Source organism: Clupea harengus, chromosome 18 (assembly GCF_900700415.2).
Source record: "Clupea harengus chromosome 18, Ch_v2.0.2, whole genome shotgun sequence".
NCBI lineage: Eukaryota > Metazoa > Chordata > Actinopteri > Clupeiformes > Clupeidae > Clupea > Clupea harengus.
In genome coordinates this window covers 1,047,727-1,064,884 of record NC_045169.1, presented here as the reverse complement: position 1 = coordinate 1,064,884, position 17,158 = coordinate 1,047,727, and the positions used below count along the sequence as shown (strand labels likewise).

The following is a 17,158-nucleotide window of genomic DNA, read 5'->3' as shown; positions in this document are numbered from 1 at the left end:
TTAATCAAGTAAAAATATTATATATTAATACGTCAAGAAATGGACTGCAGAAAACATTTCGGTAAGTTGCACCCCCATGTTGCTCATCCAAAGCTCTGTTTGGACTATGAAAGTCATTTGTTTCTGTTTTGACATTTGACTCTGGCCATCCTTACCCATTTTGTTGGTAAGCGTACATTTAATCTATGCACCGTTGAAAATAACTCTCAAAATGCTAATACAATTTACAGGGAAAAACAAGGATTAAAATCATACCCTCAGTATGACACATATATCACTGACGTTTTGAAAAACAAATGTGAGGAATGTAACAATAATAATAACAGTGACCATACTTGGTGCCATTGAAGGCAGTAAGTCAGTCAAGTCAACAATGTTTTTGAAAACCAGTATGCAAACAAATCTGCAAACTAGTCCCAAACAGAATGGCTTAGGCACTGCACAAATCACTAGTTTCTGGTGTAGTGCCTCAGTCCTCATCAGACAAGAGGACTCCCAGTATCTCCTTCTAGTCCTCTGTGTAGACTCCGTGTAGACTCTGTGTAGACTCCGTGTAGTGTGTGAGAGAGTGATTCAGAGCATTAACAATGACACTCACTTTGAGGATTGGCTTTGAACTGAGTCAATGCTAAGAGAGTCTTCATACACCAGGAATGATGTTGAACGGCACTGTTTTAAGTACTAATGACAAAAAGGTCAAATGTAGAACAGTTATTAAGATCACAGCAGTTCTGTCTGCATTATGAACATCAACAAAACTTTGGTCTCTCTCTCTCTCTCTCTCTCTCTCACACTCTCTTTCTCTCACTCACTCATTCTCTCTCTCGCTCTCTTTCTCTCACTCACTCACTCACTCACTCACTCACTCACTCACTCACTCACTCACTCACTCACTCACTCACTCACTCACTCACTCACTCACTCACTCACTCACTCACTCACTCACTCACTCACACTCTCTCTCTCTCTCTCTCTCTCTCTCTCTCTCTCTCTCTCTCTCTCTCTCTCTCTCTCTCTCTCTTTCTTTCTTTCTTTCTTTCTTTCTTTCTCTCTCTCTCTCTCTCTCTCTCTCTCTCTCTCTCTCTCTCTCTCTCTCTCTCTCTCTCATTGGTCCTCCTGATACATCTGATCCACCCCCTGCTGAGTAATGAAATCCCAGGGTAATTATAGTTGCCCACGTGACTGCGTCTCCAAAGGTGTCTCATATTTGAAACCCACTAATCTCCTTGTGCACTGGACAGTCAGCGGTCCTAAAGAGAGAAGTTCATCATAATGGACATGCACGTTTTCCATGTCTTCTTCTTGAATCCCATCATATCTCACAAAAGTTTTTATGCTCTGCCAAATGTCTTTTCCTCCCTCTCCTCCTAGAGCACGCAAATGAAGCAAGCAACCGTAGATTCTGTGTGGACTTGTTCTCATGTTCTTAAGTGTTTGCATGGAATGCCAGGCCTGTGTTATAAACTCAACATTCCAGTCATTGTCTCCTCGTAGAGGTGAAAGGTCAAACAGCCAACACGATGGGGGTGGGGTCAGTGATGGTGCATCATGACATTGCCCTCATCCATCATGCCAAGCTGAGCCACCTGACGCACAGTGGAGATCTTCCTCACTGCTTTATGGAGAAGGATCTTCAAATCCTTATTCGCAGGTCTGTGGGGAGAACAAACAAACAAAATAGTGCAAAGCTGTTACAGTCATCAAGTGTCATGCCTGTAATTGGAACATAGTTCATACATCACATAAGAATCCACAACATCCCACCAATGCACATGAGATCAGTTCTCAGGTCTTTCAGGTTTTTGGATGCTACAATCTCTCATTAGTCAGCTTGCCGTTGACACACAGCCCATGGCCATGTACAAATACTGTGTCAAAGTTTGGCCAGTTTACATGAAATAAAGATCAAACACGGGAGCAAACCCAGTGGAACATAGAGGCAGCAACAATGGAAGGTTCCGGTAGTCTGGATGGATTTGGACTTGGATTGGGTGGAACACTGAAAGATATATGTGTCAACAAATCAAAGAGTTTTTTAGGCTGGTGGGGAACTTACCCCAGTTCTGGTGTTCCAGGGAGGGGTTTGGTGAAGCCATCCTTTCCAATCAACCAGTAAGTCTTTTCCATGATCTTGCTCTGCAGAGAAGGAACAGTTTCAGGGGAGATGTGTGGTAGGCCTGACTCCATCAAATATGGTGGTGACGAATGGCTAGGTGGAAGAAGGAAAGTGTCCTGCTTCTGCTGCTGTGATTGCACACAGCTCGTTTTACTCTTCATCAGAAGTGTTCATCAGTTCATTAAGACTAAGGGTGGTTCAATCATTCGAAACATTCTGAGGACGGGGACGGGTGGCTTACGAAGAGCACATTTTCAGATGAAGAAATGTGTATTCGGTTAATGCGATTTTGTAAACCATCGATATATACATACTTTTTGAAGTTTCAAATTATTTTGGAAATGTGTGAGAATGTTTGAGTTTTGGGTTATGTTCCACTGTGGTATAAATTGCCAAAAGAAAGAAAGTCTTCTTATGTAGGTTTGGCGCAGTCTTCATTTTGAATTTGCTTTCATTTTTCGCCGTCTGTTCTCGCTATCAGTGCATACTCTCTGCAAACATATTGAGTTCAGTGAGACCCTGCACATTTCATACACACAGGATAACACACACTGCAGCACACGACATTTCCAATACTACGTCATTGTGTTTTGATTATGCCAGTATGATTGAGAGTAGAACCCATTCAATGTGTCTAATGTGGCCAAGGTATCAAGCCACCAACAGGACCCGACAATTATACACCTACTTTGGAAATATTTTAGAAGGAATCCGTAATTTATATTTATACTAGTGCTGTCAAACGATTAAAATATTTAATCGCGATTAATCGCATTTATGTCATAGTTAACTCAAAATGAATCGCGATTAATCGCAATTTTTTATCTATTCTTATCTATGTCCCTTCGTTTATGTATTTTTTCCATCATTTTATTTTTATTTTAATGCCATCAGCATGGAAAAAGAATGTTAATCTTAAAAAAATTAACGGCGTTAAAATGGGTTTGCGTTAACGCCGTTAATAACGCGTTAAACTGTCAGCACTAATTTATACAAAAGATGTATAGGCCAAACTCACCTTTAGTTCTGTTCTGCCTCTCAGCTGCACCCTGTAGCCTTCCTTTAAACTCAGGAGGATGGCGACTGTACTGCTGTGCACATGGATTCGGTAGGCTGCAAAAAGAAGTTTCATGTACACCTGTCCATTCTTGTGTTAATGTGCATGAACATGTATGCAACTGCGATGTATTCAAGATGTTCAAATACTGACACTCTGCCTTCAATCCTTTCTGCTTCTATAAGAGTTAAGGAACTCAACAATCACCAATAAAGTTACTAAAAATAATATTGTATACCAGGATGTCTTGTGTGTGAGTTTTGCCAAGTAGTTGTGTATTAGACATGGTCATGTATAGTCTTATGGTCATTCCTGGAAAATAAATCCTTTCAGGACGATACATCAGGATGATACATTGTCCCTTAAGCTACTTGGTTCCATGTGTTTGACCAGTCACCACATCATACCCAAAACACTAATATGCTCGAACTATGAAAATTGATAGATTGCATTTTCCTGACTCATGTTGTACAACCAGAAACTGATGTGTTATGGCGTGCTACTAACGCATTCCAGATGCTTCCATTCTTGAGGCAGTAGTGACCGTGTCTCCAAACAGACAGTATCTCGGCATCGTCAAGCCCACCACCCCAGCCACACATGGACCTGTGGGGGTAGCACACACACACACACACACACACACACACACACACACACACACACAGACACACACACACACACACACAGACACAGACACAGACACACACACACACACACACACACACACACACACAGACACACACACACACATACATGTGGTAACAGAGTGTTGGTTACTGGTAAGTGCGGTGGTATACATTGTTCTATCTGTCCATCCTTGGGATAGTGGTCAGTGTAGTGGTATGCATGGTTCTATCTGTCCCTCCTTGGGATAGTGGTCAGTGTAGTGGTAAGCATGGTTCTATCTGTCCCTCCTTGGGATAGTGGTCAGTGTAGTGGTAAGCATGGTTCTATCTGTCCCTCCTTGGGGTAGTGGTCAGTGTAGTGGTAAGCATGGTTCTATCTGTCCCTCCTTGGGGTAGCGGTCAGTGTAGTGGTAGGCATGGTGTCATGAGGCGGACCTGTGTGCAAGCCGATGCGCATCCTCACAGGCACGTCTGGCATATGCCTCATCTTGAAGGTGCCCATCGCACTCAGGATGTCCAGTGCCATATTGGCAATCTCAGCGGCGTTTCGGTTGCCATTTGGCACTGGGACACCTGACGCCACCATATAGGCATCTCCAATGGTCTCCACCTAAGCCAGGCAGATGGACAGAGAGATTGGCAGCGAGGAACTGAGTAATTAACATAACATTGAGGAGCTTAAAAGTTAACCATAGCAGCATTCAGAAATACATACAGTAGAAGATCTACAAGTTGCTCTGTTTATGTATTGTATTGTGTGTATATATACCACTCTGTTATTCATGGTGTCATAGTCCTTATGATATGCTTGAAATGATCAATTCTATTTTTCAGAAACCAGGGGAAAGTATTGCCTTGTAGACGTCGTGATTGCCAATGATAGCATCAAACAGAGAGTAGAGGTCGTTGAGTACGTCCACCACCTCAATGGGCTCACTGTTGGCTGAGATGGTAGTGAACCCCACAATGTCACTGAAGTACAGGGACACACTCTCAAAGTGCTCCGGTGCCACAGTACACCCCAGCTTAAGGACCGCGGCCACTGACCTGCACAGAGACGTGTTAAGTGGAAGACCACACATTTTATTTTGGGGGGTGAAGTGAATCTGAACATTTCATGTCATATTTCAACTTGTCATTATATCTGTGTGTGTGTGTGTCTGTGTGTGTGTGTGTGCGTGTGTGTGCGTGTACATACTTAAGGGTTGAGTGTGTGCATGTTTACGTTTGAAACTCACGGAGGAAGCATCTGTGTGAGAAGTGTCTCTGTCCTCTGTCTCTCAACCTCCAACTCCCATGTCCTCTCTCGAATCAGATCTTCCAAGGTTAGAGGAATACTGCGCCAACATCCTCAACATGGAGTCGATTATATTTGTCTTTGTTCCTTTATTTATCTTCTTAAACTTCACATGTATGGACAACACAGACATAAAGAGAGAGTGAAGGAATTAGCAATAGAATGGAAATGAGGTCACTGGGCAGAAAGCAAACAGTAAGCATAGTCTTTACCTGATCAAAGATCTGCTCGAAGGTTGGCCGTGTATCAGGCTGCTCGGACCAGCACTGTTTCATTAACTGGATACACTCCATGGGGGCGTGACCAAGTGGCACCACAGGTCGGCACAGTGGTGGAGGTTTCCGGATCCTCTGGACGATATCTGCAGCAGGCAGACGGCCCACAGATAATGACTTGATATATCAGCACACAGGTTAACCACAGGTTCAAAGTGATTGATATATCAGCACACAGGTTAACCACAGGTTCAAAGGGATTGATATATCAGCACACAGGTTAACCACAGGCTCAAAGGGATTGATATATCAGCACACAGGTTAACCACAGGTTCAAAGGGATTGATATATCAGCACACAGGTTAACCACAGGTTCAAAGGGATTGATATATCAGCACACAGGTTAACCACAGGTTCAAAGTGATTGATATATCAGCACACAGGTTAACCACAGGTTCAAAGGGATTGATATATCAGCACACAGGTTAACCACAGGTTCAAAGTGATTGATATATCAGCACACAGGTTAACCACAGGTTCAAAGTGATAGATATATCAGCACACAGGTTAACCACAGGTTCAAAGGGATTGATATATCAGCACACAGGTTAACCACAGGTTCAAAGGGATTGATATATCAGCACACAGGTTAACCACAGGTTCAAAGTGATAGATATATCAGCACACAGGTTAACCACAGGTTCAAAGTGATTGATATATCAGCACACAGGTTAACCACAGGTTCAAAGTGATAGATATATCAGCACACAGGTTAACCATAGGTTAAAAGTGATTGTAAGTTGTTAACGTAGTTACTTAGCAGTAGTGTTTATGTTGTTGTTTGCACACGCACATGCTCACAAACATTGGGTATATTGAAAGTCTACTGCATTGTCATTGTACACAAACATACAAAACACACACACACACACACACACACACACACACACACACACACACACACACACACACACACACACACACACACACACACATACCTTCAGCAGATATCTCTAACATGCAGAATGGCAGCCCACACATCACTAGTTCCTGTATTATGATGCCAAAGCTGTAAACATCACCAGGGAAACTGCCATAGAGTCCTGGAAATGGGCCCCTTAGGATCTCAGGGGCCGTCCAGAGAAGGTCTGCATGCAAAACAAAAACACACAGCACATACAGACCAACAGATAGAAATGCACACACACAACAGTTGTCAAAAACTCACACACGGCCATGGTCAAACTTGACCTTATGCATTGAATTTGTCCTACACACTCAGACATACAGATAATGTACACATCCTTACCCTCAGCAGGTGGCTCTTCATAGGGGAACCTCTGGGCCTCCAACACCTCATTGTAGCTGTAGTCTGTGATTTTAAGTATAAAGCGTCCATCGACAACACAGTTCCTGGACTTCAGACGACCATGACAAACCTTCTTGTGGTGTAGGTACTTCATGCCCTGTTACATAGCAAAAGGAAACTGCACTTGATCGGTTTTGAATGAAGGTTCTGAGCATGTAAAGCTGTAGGATGAAATCCACAGGAAATGACTCATAAGCAGCAAAGGAAGGACTTGATTGTACTGTTTTGATGAGCATTTAAACGTTAAGCCCCTGGACTAGAAGATGGTGTTGTGGGTCCCTCGGGTCAGCATGGATATTCAGTTCATACTACTGATGGGTTTCAGGCCCACTCTTTCCCCAGTCCATATCCTTAATGAATGATCACCTTTATGATGTCTAGAATCAGAGAAGATTTGAACATCCAGTCAAGTGACACATCCTCGTTGATCAGCAGGTCTTCAAGACTGCCACGGGAACAGAACTCTGTCATGATGGCAAACACTCCACAGTCATGGAAGAAGCCCAGAAAAGGATTGAGATTTTCATGCCTCATGTCCTTCATCTGGAGAAGAAAGAAGAACATTAGGCCGTTTGTAAAATATCGGTGCCAAGAACTCAATGGTTGTTCTTGAATTTTAAATTGAACCAAAGTTACAAAGGAAAGCGTAAAACGTAAGGCTGTAAAACAAACTTACCATCTCAAACACATCACTGGTACTGGGATTAATAGTCTGAAAATGTCCATGTGGCAGTCTTTTCAACCATGCCATGTCGCCCTGTAAATGATGGTGACGTAAATAACAAATTGAATAGGCACTCACTTTGTTGGAACTATCCTGTAATACTCCATGACTGCATTTTAGATGAGATATTGCAGTAAGATGGTCTTGCAGATGAGTGAGGGATAATTCCCCCTGTCTCACCTCATGGAGGGCCACATTGGAGTTCTCTAATGTGGCAGGTGAGCGGCTGGAGATGGGTGACTTCACACTTCGGGATGAGCTGCTCTTCCTCATTCCACTGATCCTACTGTCAAACAGACTGAGTCTCTGAAATCAAGTCACAAATACAAGTTAGTCACACAACTATTTCATAGTCACATATACTCTGATTTTATCATTAGCTTATTCCGATATGGTATTATGACGTTTTGTATTTGGAAAACTTCCAGATGTATTCAGTCTGGAAAAATGTAGCTTACAATAAAATCCAGCTCTATCAAATGCTCACACAGTTAACTAACTGGGTCATTAAAACCAGGGTGGCAAATGACATAGTTAAAAGCAACAAATGATCGGGAATGTTAGACTGTACCATCTGCTAGTATTCATAAATAAACTATTAGACTTCAATGTTGTGCTGAGTTGATCCCCCCAGACAAGTGTCTTGATCTCTTTTTGGTCATATTTTTCATTTGTCTTATTCTGTTGGCACGTATTCTGCTCCAAAACCTCACCTTGTTGCTCAGAGATGGGTTCATGAATGTGACATCAGCCAGGGTGAGCAAGAGCTTATTGGGTCCTCTGACCAAACCGATTTGAGTAATCCTTCTCCTATGAAGCAAACGTCAAGGTGTAAAAATGAACACTTATGAGTTTATGATGACAGTATCTGTGCTGTTGAAGATGCTCATCTTAACAAAACAAAATAAATTAGTATGTAATTTTCTACAGAATTGAATTAATTCAGATTTCATTTTTATTGGAGATTGAAGACATTATACTCTTTGTCATCATTTTGGAATTCCATACACTAGACGTATGCAATAGTATACCTTATATTCTAATAGATCCATACATTAACGTATGCAATACTATACCTTATATAGTAATATATCCATACATTAACGTATGCAATAGTATACCTTATATAGTAGTAGATCCCGACAAAACAGAAGAATAGCAGAGAAAGTAACACTGCCAGGATGACTGCAGACAAAGGATCCACACCTTGCAACAAAAGAATCATCATTTTAATGTTACCGAAATTCCCTGGAAAACAAATACTATCCCTGTCCTACTTATCTACGCACTCCTGGTTTTCTATGATTGTATGCAGGACCCTGAATGTTGGCCTAACCTCCTGAGCAAATGATGCCGTGGGTAAACCAGCAGGTGGAGTCTGTCTTAGGGGCCACTCCATTGGGGAAGTGAATGGGGCTGCCCAGATACCTCACCATGTCTGACTCCAGCTCCACCCTGTGAGTGGGCCGCAGCTCCCCAGACAGCCCATCTGTGTCCAAAATCACAAAATGCAGCAGGCTGGCGCCTGAGCCACTGCTCTGGACTGGGTGGCTGAAGCCTGGGAAAGACAGGCTGTGGGCATGGGGCACCAGGTTCCCCCCGTACGCCCCCCACTTCCCTGAGGTTCTCATGCGCTGCATGGTGTGGGCCAGGTACAGGATGGAGTTGTAGATGGTCCCGAAGAGTGGAGAGACCTGAGGAGAGAGCAAGAGCAACAGACCACGCTCAGCGCCTTTGCATATACACGCCCCAAAACATAACCGCTTTGCATATACACGCCCCAAAACATAACCGCTTTGCATATACACGCCCCAAAACATAACCGCTTTGCATATACACGTCCCAAAACATAACCGCTTTGCATATACACGCCCCAAAAACAGAACCCCTCGTGCCATTAAACAGACCCATCCATACAGTTCACACACTGTCCTGCCTTCACAATCCTTCCTCCTAACCAGTCACCTGCTGAGGCTTGTTGGTGTAGGGAAGCTCCCCAGAATCCATGGCCTGCTGATAGGCTTGATAAAAGGAGTGCCGCTGGCTCTGCACGGTGATGGTCAGCACTGCATCATAGGCCCGCAGCAGTTTACTACTGTTGTGCAGTGCGGGATGAGGCCCATCCATGTAGGGGAGGCTGTAGAGCAGCGTGTCATAGGGCACAAACACCAGAGAGCCTTCTGTCAGACGCATGTCATGAGCCATCTCCAGTACCAGCTTCTGGACCTGACCGCCAATCAGCACCGAATGCATGCAGAGCACCACCACTGTAGGGGTACATGTACACACACACACGTCACACCACAGACAGACACACACACACACACACACACACACATCACAGACAGACACACACACACACACACACACACACACATCACAGACAGACACACACACATCACAGACAGACACACACACACACACACACACACACACACACATCACACACACACACACACACACACACACACATCACACACACACACACACACACACGTCACACCACAGACAGACACACACACACAGACACACACACACCACAGACACTCAGTCAGAGCACCACCACTGTAGGGTACATGTACACACACACATCACACCACAGACAGACACTCAGTCAGCTAAATATGCAACCACAGGCTGGATAACAGCAGTCTGAGCGACAGAATCACAATAGAGATTAAGACAAAGAGAAAAAGACAAGTAAGTCATTTAGATTGGCATACAGTGTATCTAGGAAATACCACAGCTTGCCAAGCAGTGAAAACAGCATTGCCACAGCATAGTTCTACATTAGATAGAAGTCATACTTAAAAACTTTTAATATGAAGAATACAAAGTGACATGGTAACAAAACAGTGCTTTGACATGCAAGCACTGTAATTTCCTTCACATCCAGCCATCCAGATATCCAACTGTATTGTGCAGTTTGCACTTTAGGACTTACTCCGCAGGTCCTCCATTTTCTTGACCTTAGCCAGGGTCTTGCGCATGCTGGCAGGGTCATCCCCACAGATGCAACAATACCCACTGGCAAGCCATGTCTGCGCAAGGCATTAGCCAATTTACTGGCCGTCTCTACCCAGATATCCTCCGCAGACGAGATGATGCCAACATGCGCCCAGTGAAAGTGGCCGCATGACACTCAACAGCACTAGTGTGGGCAGCGGCGTGGTGCAGGCGAAGTTGGGATGCCTGCCGAGCTCATCCAGCTCACTGCCCACACACGCCCAAGAGAACACTGGCCTGCCCCAGCTCCTGCCCAGCAGGGCGGCAGCATCCCAGTAGCCTGGGTTGGTGGGGCCGATGAAGGCTGCCGCGCGTGTGTAATAGTGCAGGAACCGCCCCAGGGCCTGGGACGTCTCACAGTCCTCCTCCAGGATCACATAGTCAAAGGTGTCGATCAAGGAGAGCAAGGGGTCCCGATTGATCCTGTTTACAGCGAGCTGGGCTGCAGCGGCGGGCATGGCCTGGGCATATACAGGGTCACAGTTCCAAGGCCCCACTACTCCAACTGTGAAGACGGTAGCGTGACACTTAGACGGGAGGAGACAAACCAGCATGAGCAGGAGCCACGGTAACCTCGGTAACCACGGTAGCCAAGGCTTACACTCCAGCTGAGGACGGGAGCGTGGGAGCAGGTGATCAGGAGTCAAGCGTTCTCTTTGAGGCCATGTCTGTGGAATGCTGTGGAAGGCACAGAGCTGGTGGGGCATCTCAAGGCTCCAGCTTCAGAGCACGAGGCTATGGACTGCCTTCTCAAAGTCCCATTGATGATATCTCTGCTGCAAAAACAAAGAGCAAAGGGGAGAATATAGTGATTTAGAAAAGCTTCGGCTTATCGGTGAGATATATTCTGTATGAATAAAGAATGTTTCATGTTAGTGTGAGGCACGAATGTATTTGAGAGGGCGCGGATGCTAGGCTAACTAGCTGTTGTCACTCTCATCATAATGTCATAATATATGACAATACAGTATTATATGTCACAACACACATTTAGCAAAAAGATAAACTTAAGGTGCAGTGTTTGTTGAGGACCCAAGACAAACTGCAACTACAAAGAAAACTGAAATAGGATTATCTAAATATGTCTTTGCAGCTTGAAGAGTTTATATAATCCTTGCTAGGCTCATGCGTATAAGAGAGAACACTTAAGAGGAATGTTTATTAAAACATCAGCATGACGCCTGTTTTATCCTAACAACAGTCCTTGATTTGTTGAATATTTGTTGCAAAATACTTGCAAAAGAAACATGCAAGACACACGTTTGCATATATCAAAGCAGAGACACCATATGTCCTCCTCATTTGGCACACTGTTAGTAAGAGAGCATTTTTAGAGCTGAATCCATTTTATTACTACAAATGTTTGAGACACAGCTTTAGTGGATCAGTACAGTTCAGATGAATCCGTCATCTTGCACTTATTACGTGGTCATGCCAATGCCATACTTTCAATTGATGATAATCAATTTAATTCAATGCAATCTTAGTTGTTCTCTGTGATACGTGTGTGCCTAATAATACATATGTAATATACAACACATTAATGATAAATTATTAAATCATAATTTAAAAGTACTTACGGTTCAAGGATGCCATTTGAACAGGTGATGATAGTTTGTCCCTTCAGTCGCGGAATAATAATAATTATAATAATAGTAATAATAATATAATAATAAAATGATAATAACAATAATATTAACACATTGTATTTAAATAGCACCTTTCTGCCAGGATCCCAACGTGCTTTACAGAATGCATACAGAATAATCAACTTCAATCTCGGAGGTCCACTGCCATTACAATTCAACATCCTTTACTTCAGGCACACAAATGGTGTCACAGGCAAACTGAGGCGAATGTTCTGGCTTAGAAAAAAAAAAAAGGTCCACCCCAGGTCAGGTCAGGCTGCTCTAGTAGTTCAGGTGAGTGCTGTGGACCCAGGCCCAGGCAGAGACTCCTCATAGCATTGCACTGTGCTCCTAATCCTCTTCATGTCATATCCTCTGTGCATGACAGCACTACTGACCTAGGATGAGTGACCCACAGATTATATTAAATCCAGTGGCTAGCTCTTAACAATTTATTAGTGCAAGCTACCACATATAAGGATCAAGGAAAATATGTAGGGGATAGGTTTCTTTCTTAAAATCTTTTCCTCTTAAACTTTGTTAATCAGAATTGAATTTGTGTTAAAGTCATGTTCATTTAGAACAAACCTGCATATGTTTTGCATATACCCTTAATATAGATTGATTGATATACTGGCCATGCAACTAATAGCTTACACAGAGTCAGTTAAAAGCAACGTCAAAATAGAGAATCTGCAGTAACTCTTAATCAGGCTAGAGGGCAGTATTTGACATCCATTGAGTTTTTCCAGTCCCCGCCCCCCACCCGTCAGTGAGAAAGTTGCAATGTGTCCGTTAGGTGTGGAACTCGACCCGTTCTGGTTCCAAAGCCTCTTTCCACATTCTCAGCTAACACTGTCACTTCACTCTGTAACACTTGCACAATCTCTGGAAACAAATAACAAAATTAAAGGCAAAGACATCATTCTTGGCAAGTTTGAATTAACTTGAGTGTCTACTTAATTTGTCCCAGTTGATTTGTCACCCTCTCTTGTCTTGCCTTGCTGGGGTCCACAAGTACAGGGTTTGGAAATAGTTTTCTGATGCTGTAGGTCACTAGACGTAATACTTGGACATGAAAGAAGAAAGACTTTGAGGCTGACATGCCTTCTCTGCTGTTCTATTTTGTGCAAGCTGTGCCTGACAGCATTTAGCCAAGAAGTGTTGATATTCTGTTATTGTGGAGAGGAGCCATTGTAGTTGAGTAAGGGGACATGTGGTCCAAATTTAGAGACATGGCACTAAAGCAACGACAGCAGTGAATGGAAATATGAGCGAGAGAGGGAGAGGGAGAGGGAGAGAAGGAGAAATAGAGGGGGCGGGGGAGAGAGTTGGCCTCAACACTTTTATTGTCTGTGACGGAGATGATACTGTACCTCATGGTCCCCTGGTCCTCCTCCTTCTTGGGGTCGTCTTGTGCCAACACAAATGCACTGAGAGACTTGTTGAGACTTGTTGCCAGCTGGTTTTTTTTAAAAGTGGACCAATGTCCCAAACAGTCGTCTGAGGCTCATATTGCTGCAGTCCATCTGACTAATGGTTTAGGAGTAATCCCATTAAGGATGCAACACAAATACCATCTGATGAAGACCAACATTTACTGGCAATGACATGCTACCAACCATCTTAAAATAGCCACCTGGGAGAATCCAGTAGTCTACAATTATGCCCAAACAGGGTAGCATTATTCAGAAATAGAACAGACAGTTAGATATTATCATATCTTTTTTGTATCTAATCAATATGTAAATCAGACAATGCTATCCAATCAAGAATGATATATCAATTAGAAACATTGCATTTACTCAGCTACTCAATCATGGCTTTACAACAATGTCCCTAAATGCAAAATATCTTCATATGTATGCTTGTGATATCACAAAAAGATGTTGCATGATTAAACAACCTCTAAACTCTATTAGTTGTCTTAAAAGGTAGGCTGCAATATGGTGGGTCACACTCAGTCCTAATGAAGACAGTTGAAAATGGGGCTAACCACCTGTATGACACCCATAGACTGCAATATCATTTCAATCACCAGCTCCTTCTTGTAGCCATTCTGCTTTTTGTTTAGAGATTGAGTTCAGAGAGGAGTGCTAGTGATGGCAGGTAGACAGAAACAGGTAGAATATTGTTCAATAAAGCAAGGCCACGTGGTTAAAGGAGCTGTGGGCAAACTAAGACTGTGATATACCAGATGTGGCTTCTCAAAACTCCTCGAAAGACAGCTGCATTTCTCAGCTGTGTTCTGATGATTTTTACGAATGACATAGCCCTCCCTACTTTGCCACTACTTCACCTTGATTACACAACCAAAGAGGTTTGTGTTTCCGAGGCAGAAAAAGTAATCTGCTGCTTCTTTGACCTTAAGGAAAATAACATTGGAAACATTGGATTTAAACTTACAATATAAATTAATTTCACCTTCACAGAATATAGAGACAGTTTAGTTCATATTGCAGTATACTTCTACCTGGACCAACCCCTGCAGATTATTTTCAACATGGTCTACAAATGGTATGCAGAAAATGACCAGCAAATGTCTTGTATAGTCTAGAATGAGTTTAAAGTCGTTTTCGGTCTGTTTTGAAAATCTATCTTTTGACCATCTGTGACTCTGTTTCATAATGTAGGCACTTTGTAGAATTGTACACTATTGTATACTATTATTGTACCCTATATTATACTATTGTATAATTAATGTTATCACATACAATGCACATAATGTGTAATTCAGTCCAGCTCAACTGGTTGGGATTAGGCATTTGTTCCATGAGGATTTATTTGTAATATGTAGGGAGATTTCATAAAGTATATTTATAAAGTCGTAATAATAAGACTACTAGTCTGATAATAAGACTAATAAGTCTACTGGTCATGATATTTGTGCCCTATGAATATCAAAAAGAAAATTACAACTCATCCAACATTAATCATTGTCTGTTTTATATAAAAAAAAGTGTTTGGAAATGGTCTTGTCTTCTTCTGTAAAATACATTAGGCTTATATAGAAAAAAAGACAGTTGAAGTGAATGGAGAAATGAACTACTGGTGTCAGACCTTTACTTCTTGTTAGACTCCATGTCAAATGAAAATGTCTTTTCTTCTCCCAAAAACAACTGCAGTTTGGAAGATAAGGTTTTGATTCGGCTGCAGTAATATCTGGACCATGATGCAATGTTTGAGGGTTTGCCTCATTAAAAGCTGCAAAGTAAACTAACTCATTCTTTACACGTCATACTGCATAGTGTTCTTGTGAACCATCTCACTTGAAATTTCCCAGCGTGGTAGTCTATAGAGTGGTCATGAACACCATATAAATAACAGCCAAACTCTGCCTATTAAAAGCACCACTGTAAACCTATGTTATAAAAAAAGAACCATACACCTATTCTACACGTGAGCCTTGGGAAACTGTATTTCAAACGCCTCAACACAGGATTATTATGAAGAAAACATGTCATATTCTTGGGTTGAAAATAATTTTCCATCACAACATGTTCCTGACAGAATCCACTATTTTCTAGACATGCTACAACAACAACATGACGAAATATACATTTCCAAACGTTCTCTTTTCCAAACATTCTTTCAGATTGTTATGGTGGGAGAGAGAGAGAAAGGAGGGGGGAGTAAAAGGATGGAGATCGCCATGACAAAAAAGTAAACATTATTTTGGCAGCACTGCAAAACTTTATTCCAACAAAACACATTACGCATTTGACATCACTGACATTTGAGGGTTTTATTTTCCTCTATTACCTATCATCAAAATAGTCAGGAATCAAGTATTTGTATTTATGGCCAAAGAAAATATTACCACGGATCAAGAACTGCAAATACTGTGTGGTTTCAACCTTATCTTAACATAGAGATGGCTTTAGCCAAAACTGATATTTTGCTTGTTCCAGATGAAGGAAGATAAAAGATTTTGAATGCTGGGTTACAACCCACAGACATACACATACAATGAGGTCAGAGGCCACTAAAAGACATGACCAGAGATGTGGTCACTATCCTGACCTCACATTATGTACTGTATAACTCGGGTAGAACTTCGCTAGGAATCATTTCTAATACTTTTTGGTCTCTGTTTATGTGTATGTGATGTAGGATGGCACGGATGTCACTGTTTAGATCCTACGATTTCTTTACTCAGTGTTGAGACTTTTATGGCGATGACCATAGACTTCAGATCCTCTGCAGATGTGGCTCGGGTGTTTAAGCGAGTTAGCGCACCCACAGACCCCGCACATGGTCTGCCACGATAATGATGGTCCTCAGGTCATTAGCCATCCACTTCACTTCTTTCCTTTTCTCCCCCTCCCTCTGTACTTCTCCCTCTCCCTCCTTCCTTTGGGACCTTCACTTCCAGTCGGACCCTCGGAGGACCAGACTGAACTTCCTGAATCTCCTGATAATGAACCAGCACTACGAGGAACAGACATGTCTGAACAGAGGGAGCCCCTTTCTTTCTTCCTAAATGTGTGTTCTCCATGCATTCCTTCTGATTTGGAACAACTTTTGCCACAAACGTTTAACTGATGAAGATGCGTTTGCCATATTTCCCAAGAGTGAACTAATATGCCCCTTCTGAGAGAAAAATGTTTATTTTTTCAGTTGTCTTTCATGAATCCCACCCTGGTATATGACACCACAGGAAATCAGTTATTCCCTTACATTAGCAGAGCAGATTCATGTTAGTGATGAGTGAATCAAGAACAAGGATGGCCTACACACTACACAGATATGTGCAAATACACACAAACACACAGAGAGAGAGAGACTGGAAGACGGCTTGACAAGGGTAAACGACCTGGAACAGACCAATGGATTATTTTTGGTAATGTTTAACATGAGCCATATGTGTATTTGTATGTATGTATCTGAGTGTATTTGTCTTTAGTTATCATAACTATGCCCCAGTTCACAGAAGTGTGTGTGTGTGTGTGTGAATGTGTCTAAAGGCATCTGGTTCCATGCCTCTGTACCCCAGCTGTTGTGTATCTGAACAGGGACAAGACCACTGACAAGAAGATTAGAGAATTCGGTAATATTTTAGAAACTCTACATCAGCCGCCTGATTCCGACTCTCAAAGAACATAACTGTTGCTTTACAT

General features: G+C 42.5%; 1 protein-coding gene across 1 annotated transcript; it reads right to left on the bottom strand.

The window, feature by feature from the left end:
* Positions 1-1,052: 1,052 nt before the first annotated feature.
* gc2 (guanylyl cyclase 2) lies at positions 1,053-14,635 on the bottom strand. The gene is given in 23 exon segments (XM_042710450.1): positions 1,053-1,653; positions 2,057-2,136; positions 3,135-3,229; positions 3,681-3,779; positions 4,235-4,409; positions 4,654-4,846; positions 5,038-5,123; positions 5,125-5,202; positions 5,309-5,457; positions 6,310-6,459; positions 6,621-6,777; positions 7,047-7,223; positions 7,357-7,437; positions 7,585-7,710; positions 8,118-8,214; positions 8,526-8,610; positions 8,741-9,098; positions 9,370-9,671; positions 10,349-10,411; positions 10,414-10,537; positions 10,539-11,186; positions 11,991-12,031; positions 12,131-14,635. Coding segments are annotated over 21 exon segments (3,375 nt in total). The 5' UTR covers positions 11,118-11,186; positions 11,991-12,031; positions 12,131-14,635; the 3' UTR covers positions 1,053-1,532.
* Positions 14,636-17,158: the final 2,523 nt, after the last annotated feature.